The sequence below is a fragment of the Euprymna scolopes genome, chromosome 46 (assembly GCF_053919585.1).
Source record: "Euprymna scolopes isolate OS-2025 chromosome 46, ASM5391958v1, whole genome shotgun sequence".
Lineage (NCBI taxonomy): Eukaryota > Metazoa > Mollusca > Cephalopoda > Sepiida > Sepiolidae > Euprymna > Euprymna scolopes.
In genome coordinates this window covers 72,869,127-72,889,574 of record NC_136527.1, presented here as the reverse complement: position 1 = coordinate 72,889,574, position 20,448 = coordinate 72,869,127, and the positions used below count along the sequence as shown (strand labels likewise).

Genomic DNA, 20,448 nt, shown 5'->3' with positions numbered 1-20,448 from the left:
CATCTTTCGAAGCTTATAACTCCTCGAAAAATGTCATTCAAGCCCTAATCTTTTTTCAATTAAAGGAGCAAGGACCAAGGTTTCATTAAAAACACACACACACACACACACACACACACACACACACACACACACAAAAACAAACAACGTGGTTTTTTTTTTTTAAAGGTTTTAAACTTCGAACTTTACAGGTAAATTTCTAAAAAACACTACTTTGTTTTGCTTTTAAATTTGAATATATTATTTATTGATCTTTTATCTTCCATTTGTGTTATATAAAACTTTGGTTAGTAAATTAATTTTTTACTTTTTAATAGACATTTCAAAATGGGGGGGGGCGTGAATTTAAAAAAAAAACGTTTGTCTAAAATATTATATTCGGTTTATTGGAAAGAGCATAACATTTCACATTGACCCTGAAAATATCGTAAAAATTGAACCAATAGAAAAATTTTGATAGATTTTCAAAGTTTAAAAATTGAAAAATACTGAACTCGTAAAATTCAATTAATTTCATTACTGTGTTTTTAAAAATATAAAAAAAAGATATTTCTATTACTTTTTATACAACTTTAATAGTTTATTTTTGGAAGTATAATCCATAAAGAACATAAATAACCCACCTTTAAAAGAGAAATTGCGAGTTTTTTTATATTTTATTTGCAGTTTCGTGTTAGGGGTGTCAACAATTCCTACAAAGATTCTGATACACCTAGTGTAGCGCCAGAGCAGACTGCCAACCAAGAAGAGAACTACGTGTGTTCTCTCTGCTTGACGGCAGAAAATGTCGGGCTTACATAGTGCCAGATGAATCCATACTATCATGGATATAGGGGTGTTAACTATCCCAGAACAATTATCCTTCTCTCTGTATTGTGTATCTTCTGTGCCTTTTTCTTTCAGCATTTTCCAACTTCGGCAGGAGAGAATTGAAGCACTCCCTTGCCAAAACATTTTACTATTTTCCCATTTTTTGGGTGTGAAAAAAAATATTTGCTTTGTCATCTCCTTCAGTTGCACGTATGTGCATTACTAACTGCTCAGTTGTGAAAACAAAATGGCTGCCAGGGATTACATTAGCTTTTACATTGGATAACAAATGTTTTCATATCCAATAAATGACTTATCAGCCTCAAATTTAACTGTGATATTCGTTGGCAGCATACCCGAAAACCTATTAAGTCGACATTTTGAATGTGAACGGTGAGTCGTAGTTAATGTAAAAATTTACCTTTTAATTTTATTTTTATTATTTTTTTTATTTAATTTTCACCCCCAAACAAGGCAAGTGCCACTTTGAAGCAGGGGGCTACTATCGGGGACATAATTTACGGGGGCATTATGAAGGGAGATGAGTAGAAAGATGTTTGTTCACATTACACTTTGACTTCTGCATATCAGTACAGTTGGGAAAGCAGTCTGGGAAAGAAACTATTGGAGTAAAAGGCTTTCTTACACCTAGGGATCTTTCCTGTGAAGGGGTGGGACTTAGTTGCTTGTCGGGTTTGTCGGGGGTAGTCACGTCGAGGAGGTACAAGTGCTTGCAGTTCATCAGAGCATTCACCATTAAAGTATTTGTAGAATAAGCAGAGGGATGCAACATTTCGTCGATGGGACAGAGGCTGAAGACTAGATGACAGTTCAGGACCTATCAGGTTGGCGACTCTCTTTTGAACCCTGTCCAGGAGTGAGAGAGAAGCAGCAGATGCACCAGTCCAAATGTGACAACAGTACGCCATACATGAGCGAATGGTGGCTTTATAGAGGTACAGGATACTTTCAGGCGTAAGTAATTTTCTAGCACGGTAGAGAGAGCCACCTTTTGTAAACCGCTTCGCCAATTCTTTTTCTTGTTATTTTAATATTAAACAATTTATGAAAAAGTCATTATGAAGGGAGATGAGTAGAAAGATGTTTGTTCACATTACACTTGAACTTCTGCATATCAGTACAGTTGGGAAAGTAGTCTGGGGAAGAAACTATTGGAGTAAAAGGCTTTCTTACACCTAGGGATCTCTCCTGTGAAGGGGTGGGACTTAGTTGCTTGTCGGGTCTGTCGGGGGTAGTCATGTCGAGGAGGTACAAGTGCTTGCAGTTCATCAGAGCATTCACCATTAAAGTATTTGTAGAATAAGCAGAGGGATGCAACATTTCGTTGATGGGACAGAGGCTGAAGCCTAGATGACAGTTCAGGACCTATCAGGTTGGCGACTCTCTTTTGAACCCTGTCCAGGAGTGAGAGAGAAGCAGCAGATGCACCAGTCCAAATGTGACAGCAGTACTCCATACATGGGCGAATGATGGCCTTATAGAGATGCAACATTACGTCGGTGGGACATGGGCTTAAGTTTAGATGACAGTTCGGGACCTGTTAGCTTGGCTACTCTCTTTTGGACCCTGTCCAGGAGCGAGATACTAATAGCAGATGCACCAGTGACATCAGTATTTCATACATGGGCGAATGGTGACCTTATAGAGGTACAGGATACTTTCAGGCGTAAGTAATTTTCTAGCACGGTAGAGAGAGCCACCTTTTGTAAACCGCTTCGCCAATTCTTTTTCTTCTTATTTTAATATTAAACAGTTTACGAAAAAGTCACTGTGTAAGTTTTTTCCTTATATGTTCCAAAACGGCTGAACATATCTTTTGCAAATTTCACACAAAGCTAATTATATATCTGGCAGTGTTCTTAGATATGCTTTGTGTTAAGTTTTGAGACATTGTGTTGAACAAAGATGGCGGCGTAGTTCAGATCAGTAACCAAGATGGCGGCCAAGAATCAAATGCGGTCCGTGGCGTAGTTTACCTCTTAAGTTCTGAGATATTATGTTGAACAAAGATGGCGACGAAGAATTAAATGCGGTCCGTGACGTAGCAAACGGCGAACTGATTGAATCCAAAATTCAACAATTTTTATAATAATTTTGCGACGTTTTGATTGGTTGTTTAGCACAGCCGTTGGTTATAAAAATGATTGGCGAATCCATTCGTCTCATACCCCCTATCACAAGTCAAAACCATTTTACAGAAATTCACCTGATACGTATCGAAAATCGAAAAAAATCCGATCTTAAAAATAGTCTTTTCTCTTTTTCATAGATAAGAAAAGAAGAATTTTTACAGGGGAATATTTTACGTTACACCGGTCAAGGGAAATAATAAAATCTCAGCAAATCATTTTCGAAAATCGGAAAAAAAAAATGAATCCTAAAAAATAGTCTTTTAAAGGACCCTTTATGACATCATAGATATTTTTCATAAACTAAAAACTTTTATTTGTTTGTCTTTAAGTTGAGTGCTTTTTGTGAAAGTTTGCCAAGAGGGGGGGGAGCCATAGATTGGAGCTCAGACGAGCACTTGCCATGAAAATAACGATACAGAAGAGACAGGCTGGCAACGTCTCTTCCGTGGGAAAGAGGTTGCAGGGAAGAGAAAAGAGCATCACCCAGTAGATTTCGAAGCCGGTTTTGAACTCAATCAAAGCAAGATACCTGTTTCCCAGTCCGTGGCTACAACCAGCTACTATCTCTGCAGCTTGTCCCCGTGGCACACGGTCGTCCGACGATTTTTTGTTAAACGTTCGGATTGCATCATGTTTTAAAAGTTCCTCTCGCCCCGACATGAGCTTCCTGGTTCCTGTTGTGGCCATGTGGTTCCAAATCATTTTCTCTGCTTTTCTTTCCCTTCTCTTCCTTCGTTGTGACGTCACCTTCCACCACAACTTGGTAAATTTGCATATGTGAGATGCCGTTGTGGCTACATAGATGTCCGTGGCTTTGCTACAGTAGTAGTAATAATAGTAGTAGTAATAGTGGTAGTATTAATAGTAATGATAATAGTAATAGCAGTAGTAATAGTAGTAATAGAGGTAGTAGTAGTAATAGTTGTAGTAGTAATAGTTGTAGTAGTAATAATGGAAGTAGTTGTAATATTAGTAATAGTGGTAGTATTAATAGTAATAATAGTAGTAGTATTATTAGTAATAGAAGTAGTAGTAGTAGTAGTGGTAGCAGTAGTAGTAGTAATAATGGAAGTAGTTATAATAGTAGTAGTAGTAATATTAGTATAACAGAAGTAGTTGTAGTAGTAGTAGTGGCAGTAGTAATAATGGAAGTAGTTGTAATAGTAGTTGTAATAGCAGGAGTGGTAATAGACGCAGTTTTAGTAGTAATAGTAGTAGTAGTGGTGGTGGTGGTAGTAGTAATAATGGAAATAGTTGTAATAGTAGTATTAGTATTAGTGGTATAGTTGTAGTTGTAGTAGTAATAGTTGTAGTAGCAATAGTTGTAGTAGTAGTAGTAGTGGTAGTAGCAAAAATGAAGTAGTTGTAATAGTAGTAATAGTGGTAGTATTAATAGTAAAAGTAGTAATAGTAATAGTAGTAGTAATAGTAGTAATAATAGTAGTAGTAATAGTAATAGTAGTAGTTGTAATTACATTTTTACATTCAATAATAATAGTAATAGCAGTAGTATTAGTAGTAATAGAAGGAGTATTAGTTGTAGTAGTAGTGGTAGTAGTAGTAATAATAATGAAAGAAGTTGTAATAGTAGTAGTAGTAATATTAGTGGTAATAGAAGTAGTTGTAGTAGTAGTAGTGGCAGTAGAAATAATGGAAGTAGTTGTAATAGCAGTAGTGGTAATAGACATAGTTTTAGTTGTAATAGTAATTATAGTAGTAGTAGTAGTAGTAGTGGTGGTGGTGGTAGTAGTAGCAATAATGGAAGTAGCTGTAATGGTAGTAGTGGTAGTATTAGTAGTAATAGACGTAGTTGTAGTAGTAGTAGTAGTAAAAATGAAGTAGTTGTAATAGTAGTAATAGTTGTAGTATTAATAGTAATATTAGTAATAGTAGTAGTAATAGTAGTATTAGCAGTAAAAGTAGTAGTAGTAGTGGTAGTGGTAGTGGTATTAGTAGTAATAATGGAAGTAGTTGTAATAGCAGTAGTAGTAATAGTAGTATTAGTAGTAGTAGTAGTAGTAGAAGTATTTACATTTTTACATTTCTTATTAATAAATCCAATGTCTCAAGGAAACTCCATTCCATTCCTAGTACATTTCTGTCGAGTACTTTTTCAACCTATTCATGTTTATTGGTTTTCAATAACGGCAGAAGTTGCACTGATAGCAATAGAATTAATATTTATTATTATAATAGAATTTCTTTTTAATTTTCTATTCGTTAACAAGTCATATCACCACTCGGGGCGTAAATTGTAAGTGGCTACTATTTTGGGACGTTGATTTGCGTTACATTTCAGTCAGGAAAGCAGGTGGCAGGAAGAGAATTCCAAAGTCTAGATGTTCAAGAGAAGAAACTATTAGCGTAGAAAGCATTTAGGGACGTCAACAGTGAAGGGGTGTGATTTTGTTGCTAAGCGGGTTTTTCGGGGATATGTACGTCGAGGGGGCACAAGTGCAACGAGTTCATCAGAGCACATTCCATCTAAAATACTTGTAAAACAGGAACAGGGATACAACAGAGGTTGGAGCTTAGTTGACAAAGTGGGACCTATTAGATTGAAGACTTTTTTTCTGGACCCTATCCAAAAGAGAGAAACTAGCGGTAGACGCACCAGCCCAGATGTGGCAAGAATACTCCATGCATGGGTGGATAACAGCTTTCTAAAGGTACAGGATACTCTCAGGTGTGAGTAGTTTTCTAGCACGATAGAGGAAAGCCACTTTCTTTGCAGCAGCCTTCGCAGTGTCCTCAATGTTCCAGTTCATCTTGCTAAGCCGGAATAATGTTAAGTTGGGGAGTTTGAAGGAAGAATTCTCAGGTAGTGAGTTATTCGTTATAGGTATCGGTGGTTGGAAAGGCTTCTTGTAATCCCCCCCCCTTAAGTAGTCCAATTTACCAAATTTCCACTACTAATGATGACTACAATATTATCCCATTGACTACTGCACACTGTTTAACCCTTATCCTCGAGTGGCCACCGGGCCTTGATACATGGTAACTCCTATGTAAAAAAAAAAGATTGTTAAAGGAGAGCAGTTTAGTGTTACTCGCATTAAATGTTCCTATCTACTTGCCTCCCCACGAGGGCAGAGTTAGACACAAGGTCGGTTTTTAATGTGGGGAAAAATCCAGCTCCCCGAAAGAGGGCACTCTGGATAGGAGCAAAAATAAAAATTGTCTCAGTCATGGAAGATTTCTCTTCCACTGGCCAAGGACAGAAAAAGTGAAGTGGAAGTGAAGTAAGTGTAGCAGAACAGATACTACATTGTGATCTTGGCTCGAGAAGCATTAAAATGTTACCATCCATTTACGACACTATTATTCCACTACGAAAATTATTTAGTACAATTACGTTGAGTAGTTTTCGAGGTTATTCACATGTAAAAATAAATAAATAAATAAATAAATAAATAAAATAAAATAAAATAGTTGAATAATAGATCTTATGGTTCGGTTGAGCGCCTCTAGGAAGTGACTGGCCGTCGTTTTACCGCCGCTGTAGTTGAATATACCAACAAGCGCCGTCTACTACTCACGTGATTATAACAAACGCCTGCTCGTCGGATTGTCGAAAAACAATAATAAGAAGACGATACGATGGAGCCACCCCAAGTGTCTTTAAAGGTGCGTAAATTTGGATTAATGCAAAATAATTTTTATATTTTTCTTTCTAAATTTAATACGAAATAATCTCGAGTAAAATTGAAACGAGTTTCGATTTCGATATTAATTGTAATTTTTTTGTTCCCTTTTATTTTTTCCTAATCGATAATGTTTGGGTTGTTTTTTTTTTGTTTTTTTAATTTTATTATTAGTTTCTATTCGTTTTTGTTTTCGTCTATTTTCTATAAAAGAAGGAAAGGATGCACATATGTTACATACCTATATATAATAATAATATATATATATATATATATATATATATATATATATTTGTTTTTGCGATACTTGTTTTGAAATGAATTATACAAAAGGGCATTTTTACCTAAATGCGAGTTGGGAATAATTTTCCCTTTCACTAATTTGGTATCCCGAAATTGGGAGCGCGGCATATATATTGTTTTGGAAAGTGGATAATTATATTTATTTTAAAAAAAAGAGGCGGGTGTCCCCCCCCCCTCCCTAGCGAAATACTCATCGGATTATTTTTAATGTTTTTTTTATTTTTTTTTTATTTAATCTCCGGCAAAAAAAAAAAAATTCTTAAAAAACCAAAAAAAACCCATAATAACGCATTAATCAGAAAAGCACAAAGTTCAAGTCCCCCCCCCCCAACACGCCAAAATTTTTTCCTTTCTTTTCAGATTATTAATCTGATTGTTGCGTACAATATCGAAGCCGATGCGTATTTTGCTATAGGGGTCTCATTCGTGTACGTCAGCCCCCCCCCCCCACAAAAAAAAACGTTTGTGTGAATGAGATAAAATTAGTTACGAACTCTCAATACGTAAATCACGATATTTTGATCATATTACGACACTCTTATATTTAGATTTGTGATACGGCGACACAGCTGTCACTTTTTTTTTTTTTTTTTTTTTTTTTTTTACAAAAAAAGTTACCACTTATCAAGGCCCGGAGGCCACTCGAGGATAAGGATGAAGGAGTGTACGGTGGTCAATGGGACAATATCGTAGTAATCGTTAATACTGGAAATTTGATAAATTTGATTACTTAAGGGGACGGCTCATCATCATTGTTTACGTTGGACTTAAAGACGACCATATTGTAGTCAGCAGGAAAGCAGGAAAACTGAACAGAGTTTAACAGGTGCGCAGTTAAGAAAGAAGCTTTGTTCATGGAATCTACGTTTAGGTTTAGGCACAGATAAAGAGTGGGGGGGAATTATTGACAGTGTTTTCAGCTAGATGAGTGTTTCTCGTGAAAGTTTGGCCAGGGGGGACCATAGATTGGAACTCAGCCGAGCACTTGCCATGAAAATAACAATAAAGCAGGCTCGCAACGTCTCTTCTGTGAGAAAGAGGTCGCAGGGACGGAGAAAAGGGCATTCTCCCACTGTGTTTAGGTTTAGTTGGGATTGCTTTAATTATATATTCTAATAACCGAATAGCTCGGATTAAACTATTTATATTCTTCTTGAGTCACCAAGGTCCAGAGGACACTCGAGGATAAGGGTTAAAAAGTGTACAGTGGTCAGTCAAAAACAATAACATAGGAATCGTTAGAAGCGTAAATTTGGTAAATTGGATTACGTAAGGGGAACGGCTCATCAAGAACTTGTTTACATTGGACTTGAAGAAAGCAATCAGATTGTAGTCAGCTGGAAAGCAGACAAATGGAAGAAAGTTCCACAGGTGTGCAGTTCTAAGAAAGAAGCTTTGTTCATGGAATCTACGTTTAGGTTTAGGCACAGATAAAGAGTGGGGGGGGGAATTATTGACAGTGTTTTCAGCTAGATGAGTGTTTCTCGTGAAAGTTTGGCCAGGGGGGACCATAGATTGGAACTCAGCCGAGCACTTGCCATGAAAATAACAATAAAGCAGGCTCGCAACGTCTCTTCTGTGAGAAAGAGGTTGCAGGGTAGGGATGGAGAAAAGGGCATTCTCCCACTATGTTTAGGTTTAGTTGGGATTGCTTTAATTATTATATATTCTAATAACCGAATAGCTCGGATTAAACTATTTATATTCTTCTTGAATTACCACATTATCAAGGTCGAGAGGACACTCGAGGATAAGGGTTAAAAAGTGTACAGTGGTCAGTCAAACAATAACATAGGAATCGTTAGAAGCATAAATTTGGTAAATTGGATTACTTAAGGGGAACGGCTCATCAAGAACTTGTTTACATTGGACTTGAAGAAAGCAATCAGATTGTAGTCAGCTGGAAAGCAGACAAATGGAAGCAAGTTCCACAAGCGTGCAGTTCTAAGAAAGAAGCTTTGTTCATGGAATCTACGTTTAGGTTTAGGCACAGATAAAGAGTGGGGGGAATTATTGACAGTGTTTTCAGCTAGACGAGTGTTTCTCCTTCAAGTTTAACAAGAGGGACCATAGATTGGAGCTCAGACGAGCACTTGCCATGATAATAACGATAAAGCGGAGACAGGCTCGGCTCGCAACGTCTCTTCTGTGAGAAAACGGTTGCAGGGAAGAGAAAAGGACATTTCCCATTGAGGATGGAACTGTAGTTTTTAAAGTGAATTTTCCACAACAGCTGAAACCGCTGGTATCAATAGCCAGTCTAATTTTCATTGTACAATATTCTGTCTGCCTGTCTGTCTCCCTCTCTATATATACTTCCTTTTAGTCTTGAAAGACTATTAACTTTAAGTCTATAGTGAAGCAAGGGTTGCGTAATCTTTAGCTGCATTTTATCTGAACCGATTCCAGTCCAGTGTGCCAGTGGCAATAAGATGTCCAGAACGACTGCAAGTAAAAAAAGTGGTGTTATTTCAAAGTTTTTTTTTTTTTTGGTCAATGTGCACCGTAGTTTCTTATTTTCAACCTTCCTATAATCAACTTCTTCGGGTGGTCCCCCAGTGCACTTTCACCCCAAAAATTCAAAAAATAAATACACCCTCGATAAAAAAAAAAAAAAAGTCCGAGTTTATGCGAAGAAAGTGAAAGAAAACCTTTTGCGCAATTCAGGGAGCAGCCATTTAACCCCCCCCCCCCAATCGTTTACGTAGGGTCCACGTGCCGTTTTTAGTGGGTTTTCTCGGTGACCGTAATTTTAACTCGCTTTAAAACGTTTATTGGGTTCGAAAAACATATAGTGTCGAGCGTTATGTGAGAACAAGAAAAATGGTCGCGAGTTAATTTTTTAATTTCATTTTCACTCCAAACAAGGCACGGTGCCACTTTGATGTAACGGGGAGGGGAGGGGCTACTATCGGGGATATGAACACCTAAATATTTGAAGTCTCTAAAATTACTTTAAAATAAAAGAAAATACCGTTAGAAACTCATCCGATATACCTTTCCGTAACTTATATTGGGGTGGGTTTCTAACAGTATTTTCTTTTCTTTTTAAGTCATTATCGAAGCTTTAAATATCTGGTGTGATTTCGCGGCCATTTCAAAACTGCCTGGCAAATATACCCGGAAATAAGTGTAGGAGAGGTTCAAACGATTGCACTTAAAGGGGCGGTTAGTCTTAAAAAGATCTCTCGGCTAGAACATATGATAGCGAGTGAGTGTTTGGTATCTAGTAGGATGCCCCTGCCCCGCCCCACAAACAAACTGATGAGAAAATTGAAGAGGGGGGGGGGAGAACACACACACACACACACACACACACACACACACACACACACTTTTCAAATATTTATTGTTATATATGTTACTAACAGTGTAAAAAATATACCCATGGCAAGTAAGCTATACGAACGTTTGTATTTCATTCTCAATTGGAAATTAAGTGTAAAAATAAATAAATAAATAAATAAATCTCGTTTTTCTTTTATGATTCAATCGTAATTGTTTCTAAACAGATGTATTTTGTGTGTGCTTGGTAACATGTTTTGACAATCCGGCATATTCCCCGAGGCAAGATTAGCAAAATACTCTCGAACCCTAGGAACCAAATCTCCCCAATCACCGACTTTCTCTGGCGTCGAAGAATTAAACGTAATTTCTTCGGCAATATAATGTACTGGAGTCGCCATTATTATGCAGTTTAAATTTAATTTAATGTTGATATTTATTTACGAAATATTTTTTTTTCGTATCTTTTTTTGGGTTTGTATTACTGTACACATAGATTCGAAAAAGTTGTCAAAAAACAAATATAGAACAAATAAATGTTATCAAAGGCAAGATAAGTTACTTTTCTACCTAACTGGATATATTTTTTGTGTTTTTATTCAGTGTAACATGTTTATTCAGCTCGAAAAACATACAGTGTTTACCGATGTATTGGAAAATTCAAAATGGCAGCCGACTCTCTCTCGGAGAGGGTACGTTTGGGAAAAGTTTATTATAAATAATAAACTAGACAAAATACTGTTAGAAATTCGCTCAATATATGTTACCGTGACATAAGTTGACATATATTCGGTTGTTTTCTAACAGTATTTTGTCTAGTTTATTATTTATAATACCTTTTCCCAAACGTACCCTCTCCGAGAGAGAGTCGGCTGCCATTTTGAATTTTCCAATACATCGGTAAACACTGCATGTTTTTCGAGCTGAATAAACATGTTACACTGAATAAAAACACAAAAAATATATCCAGTTAGGTAGAAAAGTAACTTATCTTGCCTTTGATAACATTTATTTGTTCTATATTTGTTTTTTGACAACTTTTTCGAATCTGTGTACAGTAATACAAACCCCTTTTTTTTTACGACCTAACCCAGAATAAACACTCCCAACCTTCCCATGTTAACAGCCTTAGAGTTTGGGGGGTGTCTATTCCGAAAGCCGTTCTTAACATGGGGAGGTTGGGGGGGTGTCTATTCCGAAAGCCGTTCTTAACATGGGGAGGTTAGGGGGTCTATTCCGAAAGCCGTTCTTAACATGGGGAGGTAGGGGATGTTAATGCTACGCTGGGTTAGGTCGTAAAAAATACCGTTTTTCTTTTTTTCCATAATTTTCAAACTAAGAAATCCACATTTGAACACCTTTTTTGGTACTTGTGCATGTGCACTTTTGCCACCGTGCTGAAATATTATTTCGAAAGCTATTCTTAACATGGGGAGGGAAGGTGTTTGGTATCTATTCTGTGTTTCCACCTAATAATGTAATAATAAAAAAAAATATCGTGAAACTTTTAAGTTAATTTAAAAAAACGGGTTTATATCACTGTACACATAGATTCGAAAAATGTTGTCAAAAAACAAATATATAACAAATAAATGTTATCAAAGGCAAGATAAGTTACTTTTCTACCTAATTGAATATTTTTTAGTGTTTTTATTTGATGTAACATGTTTATTCAGCTCGAAAAACAGTGTGTTTACCAATGTATGGGAAAGTTAAAAATGGCGACCGACATTCTCTTGTGCGCGGTAATTTTGGGAAAAGGAGTTAAAAATAATAAAAAAAAACTATACAAAATGCTGTTAGAAACTCGCTCAATATATGTTACTGTGACATAGGCTAACATATATTCGGTGGGTTTTTAACAGTATTTTGTCTAGTTTTTTATTTTTAACTTCTTTTCCCAAACTTACCACGTAAAAGAGAATGTCGGTCGCCATGTTTAATTTTCCAATACATCGGCAAATACTGTTTTTCGAGCTGAATAAACATGTTACATTAAATAAAAACACTAAAAAAATATCCAATTAGGTAGAAATGTAACTTATCTTGCCTTTGATAACATTTATTTGTTATATATTTTGACAACTTTTAATACAAACCCAATAATTTGTATCATTCTTTAATTAATTAAATAATTAAATTATTAATAATTAATTATTATGTGTGATTATATTATTTTAAATAAAAAAAAAAAGAAACAAACTCCTGTATATATTGTTTAGAATAAATTTATTTAAAAAAGGTTCTGTTTATAAATTGCTTATTTTTGAAAAAGACGTTCTTCTCGTTTAAAACTGTTTACATATCGTTTGCATAGCAACGAAACGGTGATTAGCGAAATTTAGTTCCTTTTTATGGGATATAGGGTTCGAGAGTATTTTACCAATTTTGCCTCGAGGAATATGCAGGATTGACACATTGTTATCGATCCTATTTACTGTACTCCCCACCAGGGCAGGGTTAGGCACAAAGTCGTTTTAATTTGAGGAAAATCCAGCCCCCCCCCCCCAAGGGGCCCTTTTTGTTGGAACTGGAACAAATTTGGTGCTTAAGAGTCGACGGCGACGGATGGATTTTTTTTTTTTTTTTTTTTTTTTCAAATAACGTTTTAAGCAAAAACAGTACTTGCCACGTCGAAAATAGTAATATATCCAAAAATTACGAAAATTAATCGAATAGAACTGCTGTTGTTTTTAGTAAATAATAAAAAAAGAAAAGTCCATCATCGCTATGAGCTTAAAAATGTCCGCCATTAAAATGGAGTAAGGAGACATAAGTATGTCCCCTGTATTCGCGATTCTCAAGGTGTTTACATCTAGAGAAAAGGAAAATTTTCCCCCAATTTTCCGTAAAAATTTACTTTTAACTATAATTTTCTTCTCGATGAATTTTCGTAATTTTTGGATAGATTACTATTTTCGACATGACAAGTAAGTACTGTTTTTGCTTAAAACCGCATATTAAAAAAAAAAAAAAAACTCGATGTGCCGACTCTATCTTAATAAGCACCCAATAATAAAAAAAACAATACTCCAGGATACGTATGCAGAATACGGACCGTGCTGAAATATCTCTTTTGGAAACCTATTCATAACACGAAAACAGCGGGTGGGGGTTTAAACATGGAAAAAAAAAAAAACAAAAAACAAAAAAAACTATTCACTGTTTTTCTAAGTAACAATTTAATAAACAAAAGATACTATAAAAACATTTAAACTTGAAAATCCAGTCTAAAAAAAAAAAAAAAAAAATTGACGCTTCTACACTATTGGGACGAGATTTCGGAAATCATAAAACTGAATTTCACATGCAAACAATGGTATCTACGTATTCCTCGTATTTTTAAGATGATTATATCCAAAAATTAAGAAAATCGATAAGGTAAAAAATTATTTATTAAAGAAAATAGAATTCGAAGAAAACGATCGTAAAACACAGAGTTCAAAAGGGAGGTAATTTTCCGTTTAAATTCAACCTAGATGGCGGCAATTTTTCACCTGCTAACAGGATTAAATTTTTTTTTTTTTTTTTTTAACAATTCAGTAATATTTAACACTGTAACTTGTTAGAATTGGCAAATAATCAGTTGAAACCATTGTTTTTTTTATCTGAAAGCTCCATTTATCGACTACGAAATCTCGTCCCAATAGTGTGGAAGCGCCAAAAATTCTTATGCACAAATATTGCCTCAGTCGAGAAGGATTTCTCTTTCACTGACCGAGTACAGAAGAAAACTAAGTGTAGCGTCAGAACAGATACTATGCTTTGCTCCTAACTATTATTCCTATTTTCTTGCCTTCTCACGAGGGCAGTGTTAGACACAAGGTCGGCTTTTAATGTGAGGAAAATCTAGGGGCATTCTGGCTAGGAACAAAAATAAAAATAGCCTCAGTCTTAGAAAGATTTCTTCTCTACTAATCGGGGATAGTAAAGGTTAAGTGTAGTATCGGAACAGATACTACACTTGGTTCTGGTTAGTTTAAATAGTAGTTTCGAGTTAAATTTAAATTTTACATTTTTTTTTTCTTTTTTAAATTGTTAGGTGAAAATACAAAATAATTACAAAACATCCTCTCCATGTTAAAAATGGCTTTCTAAATAATGTTATTTCAGCACAGTAACTGAATCAGTAGGTTTGTTCCTATCCCCAAAATGCCAAGTTATGAAAAATATGTTAAGGAAAATAGCAATTATTGGCGAGGCATTTATTTGGAAAGTCATCAAAAATATTTACGCATTATTTAACAAGTGTTTATATATTATTTTATTTTCGACATTGTTTTTGTTGTTAGTAGCAGTAATATTATTTGGTATCGTTCTGTCTTTTTGGAGCATATTAATGACCTGTGGACAGTAGGACAAGCAAAATGCCAAACTAGAGTGTGTCATGGGGTTGAATATTGCAAGAAACTGACCAAAAAAAGGATGAATATTACGAGGGGCGTGCAATAAGTAATGCCCCTGACCTACTTCCCATGGCAGTAGAGCAACGAAACTTGGCACAGTTATTAGTCTTTCTCTACATAGGAACCACCCAGAGTTATGCATCTCCCATCGTTTGATGCAGCTCTGGAGACCGTTTTTGTAGAGCACCCCAGATTGGTCCTTCAACCACGACGTGACTTTTTTTTTTTTTTTTACATGGGGGTCACCACTTATCAAGGCCCGAAGGCCACTCAGGGATAAGGGTTATTGCGTGTACAGTAATCAATGAGATAGTATTGTAGTAATCATTAGCATTGGGGGTTTTGATAGTGTCAAGGGGGCAGTTTGTCAGAAGTTTGTTTTATGTTGGAATTGAAGACGTCCAAGTTGTAGTCAGGTGGGAAACAGGCAAGCGGCAGAGAGTTCCACTGGCGTGCAATTCTAAGAAAGAAGCTTTGCTCATGGAATCTACATTTGGATTTAGGCACAGATAAAGAGTGGGGAAAATTATTGGCAGTAGTTTCAGCCAGACGGGTGTTTCTCGTGAAAGATTGGCGAGGGGGGATGAGGGATTGGAGTTCAGACGAGCACCTGCCATGGAAAGAGCGATAAAACAAAGACAGGCTTGCAACGTCTCTCCTGTGGGAGAGAGGTTGCAGGGAAGAGAAAAGGGCATCCCCCACTAAACCACGAAGTCTATTTTGTACTATGTCAAGGAAGGATAGGCTGTTTTTAGCAGCTCCTGCCCAGATGTGGCAGCAATACTCCATCCCTGGACGTATTTGGCTTTTATATAGATAGAGAATTGCATCAGTAGTGAGATATCTTCTGGAGCAGTAGTAGGATCCCACCATTTTCCCAGCGTCTCTGGCAACAGATTTGATATACGTGTTCCATTTTAGATCAGGAGTAAAGGTCAAGCTCAGAAGCTTGTCAAAACATGGAGCCTCTCCAAAACGAGAGCCATCCATTTCAATTGATGCCAGATGGGGATCAGAGCGTTGATGATGTAAAGATAGGAGCTTGGTTTTGGATGCATTAAAAGTGGCCAGCCACCTCTTCCCCCATTGTACCACGTGCTCAAGATCAGAGGAGAGAGAATTAGAGAGAACTTTGTCATTTACGGCCTTTGATGTGTTGCCATAGATGGTTGTGTCATCAGCATAGATGTCAATGAATGATTTAAGTATGTGATTTGGGAGATCATTGATGTAGATCAGAAAGAGAGTTGGGCTCAGGATGGACTCCTGGGGGACTCCAGCATTAATACTGTGGGCCTCTGATTTCTGCCCATCAACCACTACTCTTATGAACCTATCGGAGAGAAATGATTTAATGATTGAGAAAATATTTCCAGTAATATCGTAGCTGGAAATCTTGTGAAGTAGGCCCTTATGCCATACCTTATCGAAGGCCTTTGATATGTCAAGAGCAATTGCCCTGGAAAGGAAGCCTTTGTCAAGAGATTCACTAATCCTGTGTGATATAACCGTTAGCACATCTACTGTAAATCTTGCAGAGCGGAAACCATATTGCATGTCACTAAGAAGGTTGTTTCTGTTGAGGTTGTTTCTGTTGAGGTGGTTGACTACTTCTTTATTTAATATGGATTCCAACAACTTAGTCATGACACACAGGAGACTTGTTGGTCTGTACTGTACTCCAGAAATCAAGGCTGCATCATCTTGGAAATGCTTTCCTTTCAAAAACAAGTTCATAGCTGGGAAGAGGTTAAAGTCAGAGGGTGCAAGGTCAGGAGAGTAGGGAGGATGGGGAGAATTTTCATAACCACACGCCTGTGCTTCTGATTTGGCGACATGCGAGTTGTGGACCCGAGCGTTGTCCTGCAGGAGGAGGGTACCTTTGCTGATCTTGCCCCGCTTCTTGATTTTGATAGCTTCCCTTAATTTCCTCAAAAGTGAAGCATAATAGGCTCCTGTAATTGTGGTACCCTTTGCCAGGAAATCTGTCATCACTACTCTGTCCTGGTCCCAGAAGACTGTGAGCATGACCTTGCTAGCGGAGGGCTGCACCCTTGCCTTCTTTGAAGATGGTGAGTCCAAGTGCTTCTACTGCATTGACTGGGCTTTGGTCTCTGGATCATAGTGATGGACCCAGGTTTCATCCTGTGTAATCAGTCTTTTGAAAAACTTTGACTTGGCACATCTCCAAATTCATCCTTGAGCACTCGACGCGTTCTCGCTTCTGGAATGGTGTGAGCAACCTGGGAATCCATCTGGTAGACACCTTATGCATATTCAAATGGTCATGAATGATAGTTTCCACAGACCCTGTACTAATCTTGACATCTTGAGCTATTTGGCGAATAGTAATGTGCTGATCTTCCAAAATGGTAGCTTCAACTTGACGGACAGATGCCTCATGGCAGAAGGGGGTTGGGCGACCAGGTCTGGGAGCTGTTTCCACAGACTTCCGGCCATGTTTGAATTCACAATGCCAGCGTTTTACAAGGTCATATGATGGGGCATTATCAGCATTTCTTTCTTCTCATCAAAAGTCTCCTGTGGGGTGCGTCCTTTCAAATACAAAAACCGGATCACTGCTCGACATTCAGGCTCCATTTCACACCTAACTCGGTTCAAACACCTGTAAAACAGAAACCACAATTAGTTCAGAGCTGTAATTTGCCACATAACCCGTAGCGATATAAATCATTGCACATGCAAAATTTCAGCTAGATCAGACAACTGGAAGTGGGTCAGAGGCATTACTTATTGCATGCCCCTCGTAGATAGTTGTAAAGAATATGTATTCAGGGAATTTCAATACTTACGAATATTGACGGCAAATCCAGATGCATTTCCAGAAATGGCCAAAGCAGTTTGTGATTTGTTTAGAAGTAACCCCCCCCCCCTTTTTTTTTTCTTTTTTTTTTTGTTGAGTATTCGAAATTTTAATTCATTGGCCTAAGGAAGGTAACTAAAATAGTTAAAACAAATAATTTTTTTTCTTACAATTACTCGAATAATTAAAAAAAATTTACACTATCGTTGCATTTTACATTTTTATTAATTTTATCCAACTTTGTTACATCAAATAAAGTAGTTGGAAAAAATTTTTCGTACAATTTTTAGTAAATTACTTACCTCTCTTAGAACAATAAGTTAAGATTCTGAATAAACAATAAAAAAAGTGTTACTTACGCAGAATACGGACCATACTGAAATAATAGCGTTATTGTTTGTGAATCCATGCTGAAGGTTTTTTTTTTTTTTTTTTTTTTTTTTCAAATTATTCTGTACTTTCACCTAACACTTTAAAAAAATAACATGGTCTGTTATCTATAATATAAATCTCACCTGTCTAAATGTATGTATGTATGTTTGTATTTCTCGTGAAAACTTTTGACAGAGGCGACAGATTTTCACGAGATCAGTATCGTTTTGAAGCTCGATCCTTCGGATGACAAATATCGAAAAATTGGCCAAAAATATTAATTCTTTCACCCTCAACTGGGCCCTTTCCTACAGGGAGAGGGGTGCTTGTTTCGCCGATATTTTCGAAAGTCATCGCCTCTTTTTTATTGTCTAGCCTTAATTTAAACTTATGTCACTTTCGGTTTGGTGATGGGCGCAATAGCTAATGCGTTACGTTTTTTTTTTTTTTTTCTTCTTCGCAGTACGGGTTCGAGCCTGCCTGCCTATTACCATTTTTTTTTTTTTTTTTTTTTTTTTTTTTGCTCAATACACACCAAACCTACAAACCTACAAACACCCAGGCTAGTTCTATACAAGCTCCAATCTCTGGTCCCACCCCCTCGCCAATCTTTCACGAAAAACATCCGTCTAGCTGAAACCACTGTCAATAATTTTCCCCACTCTTTATCTGTGCCAAAACCAAAACGTAGATTCCATGAACAAAGTTTCTTTCTTAGAAGGGCACGCCTGTGGAACTCTCTTCCCTTTGCCTGTTTCCCACCTGACTACAACTTGGATGTCTTCAAGTCCAACATAAACAAATTCCTGATGAACCGCCTCCTTAAGTAAGACACTTTATCAAATCTCCATTACTAACGATTACTATGATATTATCCCATTGATTACTGTACATGCAATAACCCTTATCCACGAGTGGCTTCCAGGCCTTGATAAGTGACAAGTGACTACCATGTAAAAAAAAAGTTCAAAAAAAAGTTTGTAAAAATATCACCTAAAGCCTTCGCATTCTTAGTGTTGTTTGCCATTTTATATATATATATATATATATATATATATATATATATATATATATATATATATATACTAGCGGGGGGGGGGTACCAGGCGTTGCCCGGGTGCTTGTAAGTGTGTGTGTGTGTGTATTGGGGGGGTAAAGAACAAAAAGGAAACTCAATCCTGTTTAAATATTTAAAAAAAATGGTAAAACACAGCTATTTTAAAAATTAAAAAAATAAGGGGGGGGGAGCTTGGTGACAGGTCGGCTCGAACCTGGCGCCTTGAGGCCTATAGGCTAAGCCTGAACACCTGCGCTACAGCGACAGTTAATATAATAGTGATTAAAAGTTAATGTCAAACATCACTCTATTCCCCAGTTTTTAATAAGGTCAAATCGTTTTACTGTGGGATAGTTGACGGAGACGTTTACATCCGGTTCGAATCCAGTTTCGCTGTTTTTATACTGAAAAGTGAAAGCAACATGTGGCAATCCGAATATGTGGAATATTTATCTTTTGAAAGTTGGGCAAATTAAATAGACAGGCGACCCCCGTTGTTAACTCGTACATATTATGATTTAGATGTGATATAAAAAGTTTTAAGAAGAAGCGACACCCACGAGAAGGCGTTGGAAAAAAGCCTTTCTTGGACATACATGAAAACGCACACACACACACACACTTTCGCTATTATATATATAGATGTATTTTTTTTTTTTTTTGCGTGGTTTTCAAATTGTAAACTACTTCGGCCATTTTCGAGACTGACTCTCAAATCTTCGCTAATACTTGTAGACTAAGTACGTACTGAAATTCTTTGAATATCTGTCATTTATCACAAGTACAATTGACTGAAAAGAGATGAAATCATTGTTTAAAAAACAAATAAACAAAACGGTAGCATTAACGATAATAAAGAAAAAAACAACAACGAGGGGTCGATCCTTGGACCACTATTATTCCTGATATTCATCAATGACTTCCCCGATAATATTGAGTCTGAGATGGGTATATTTTCTGATGATACAATGTTCTATAACATACATGAGGGAAAAACGGATGTTCACAAATCCAAAACAATAGCTGAATCGTTAGAAAATGACCTAGGCCGTAGTTGAATGAGGATGTAATACTTGTAACATTTAATGCTAGTAAGACTAAGCTGCTCTCCTTTAACAATTACAAGACGTCTCTCCAACCGCTTATATCCATAACAAATAACACCCTACCTGAGAATTATTTCTTTAAACTCATCAGCTTAATATTCACAGGGAACATGAACTGGAACAAATATATTGAGGACATTGTGAAGGCTGCTACAAGGAAAGTGGGCTCCCTGTATCGTGCTAGAAAACTGCTCACACCTGAGAGTAAGGCCACCATTCGCCCATATATGGAGTATTGTTGCCACATTTGGGCTGGTGCATCTACCGTTAGTCTTTCCCTCTTGGATCGGGTCCAAAAAAGGGTCTGCAATCTAATAGGTCCCACTTTGTCAACTAGGCTCCAACCACTGTCCCATCACCACAATGTTGCATCCCCGTGCCTGTTTTACAAATATTTTAATGGAATATGCCCCCGATGAATTCATTGCACTTGCGTCTCCTTGATGTACATGTCCCTGACAAACCCGCTTAGCAACAAAATCACACCC

The 20,448-nt window shown here is 36.8% G+C and overlaps 1 protein-coding gene across 6 annotated transcripts in view; it reads left to right on the top strand.

Annotated features, from left to right (window-relative positions):
• Nucleotides 1-6,458: 6,458 nt before the first annotated feature.
• The window catches only part of LOC145271177 (type-1 angiotensin II receptor-associated protein-like), a 194,086-nt gene continuing 180,096 nt past the window's right edge, over nucleotides 6,459-20,448 (top strand). For 2 of the 6 annotated variants that reach the window (XM_080126715.1, XM_080126712.1), the window contains exon 1: nucleotides 6,467-6,590. In XM_080126715.1, coding sequence (XP_079982841.1) covers nucleotides 6,564-6,590 — 27 coding nt within the window. In that variant the 5' untranslated portion in view covers nucleotides 6,467-6,563. Of the gene's footprint in view, nucleotides 6,591-20,448 lie in introns of all 6 variants that reach the window. The other 4 variants (XM_080126713.1, XM_080126717.1, XM_080126711.1 and 1 more) reach the window with 4 other exon arrangements.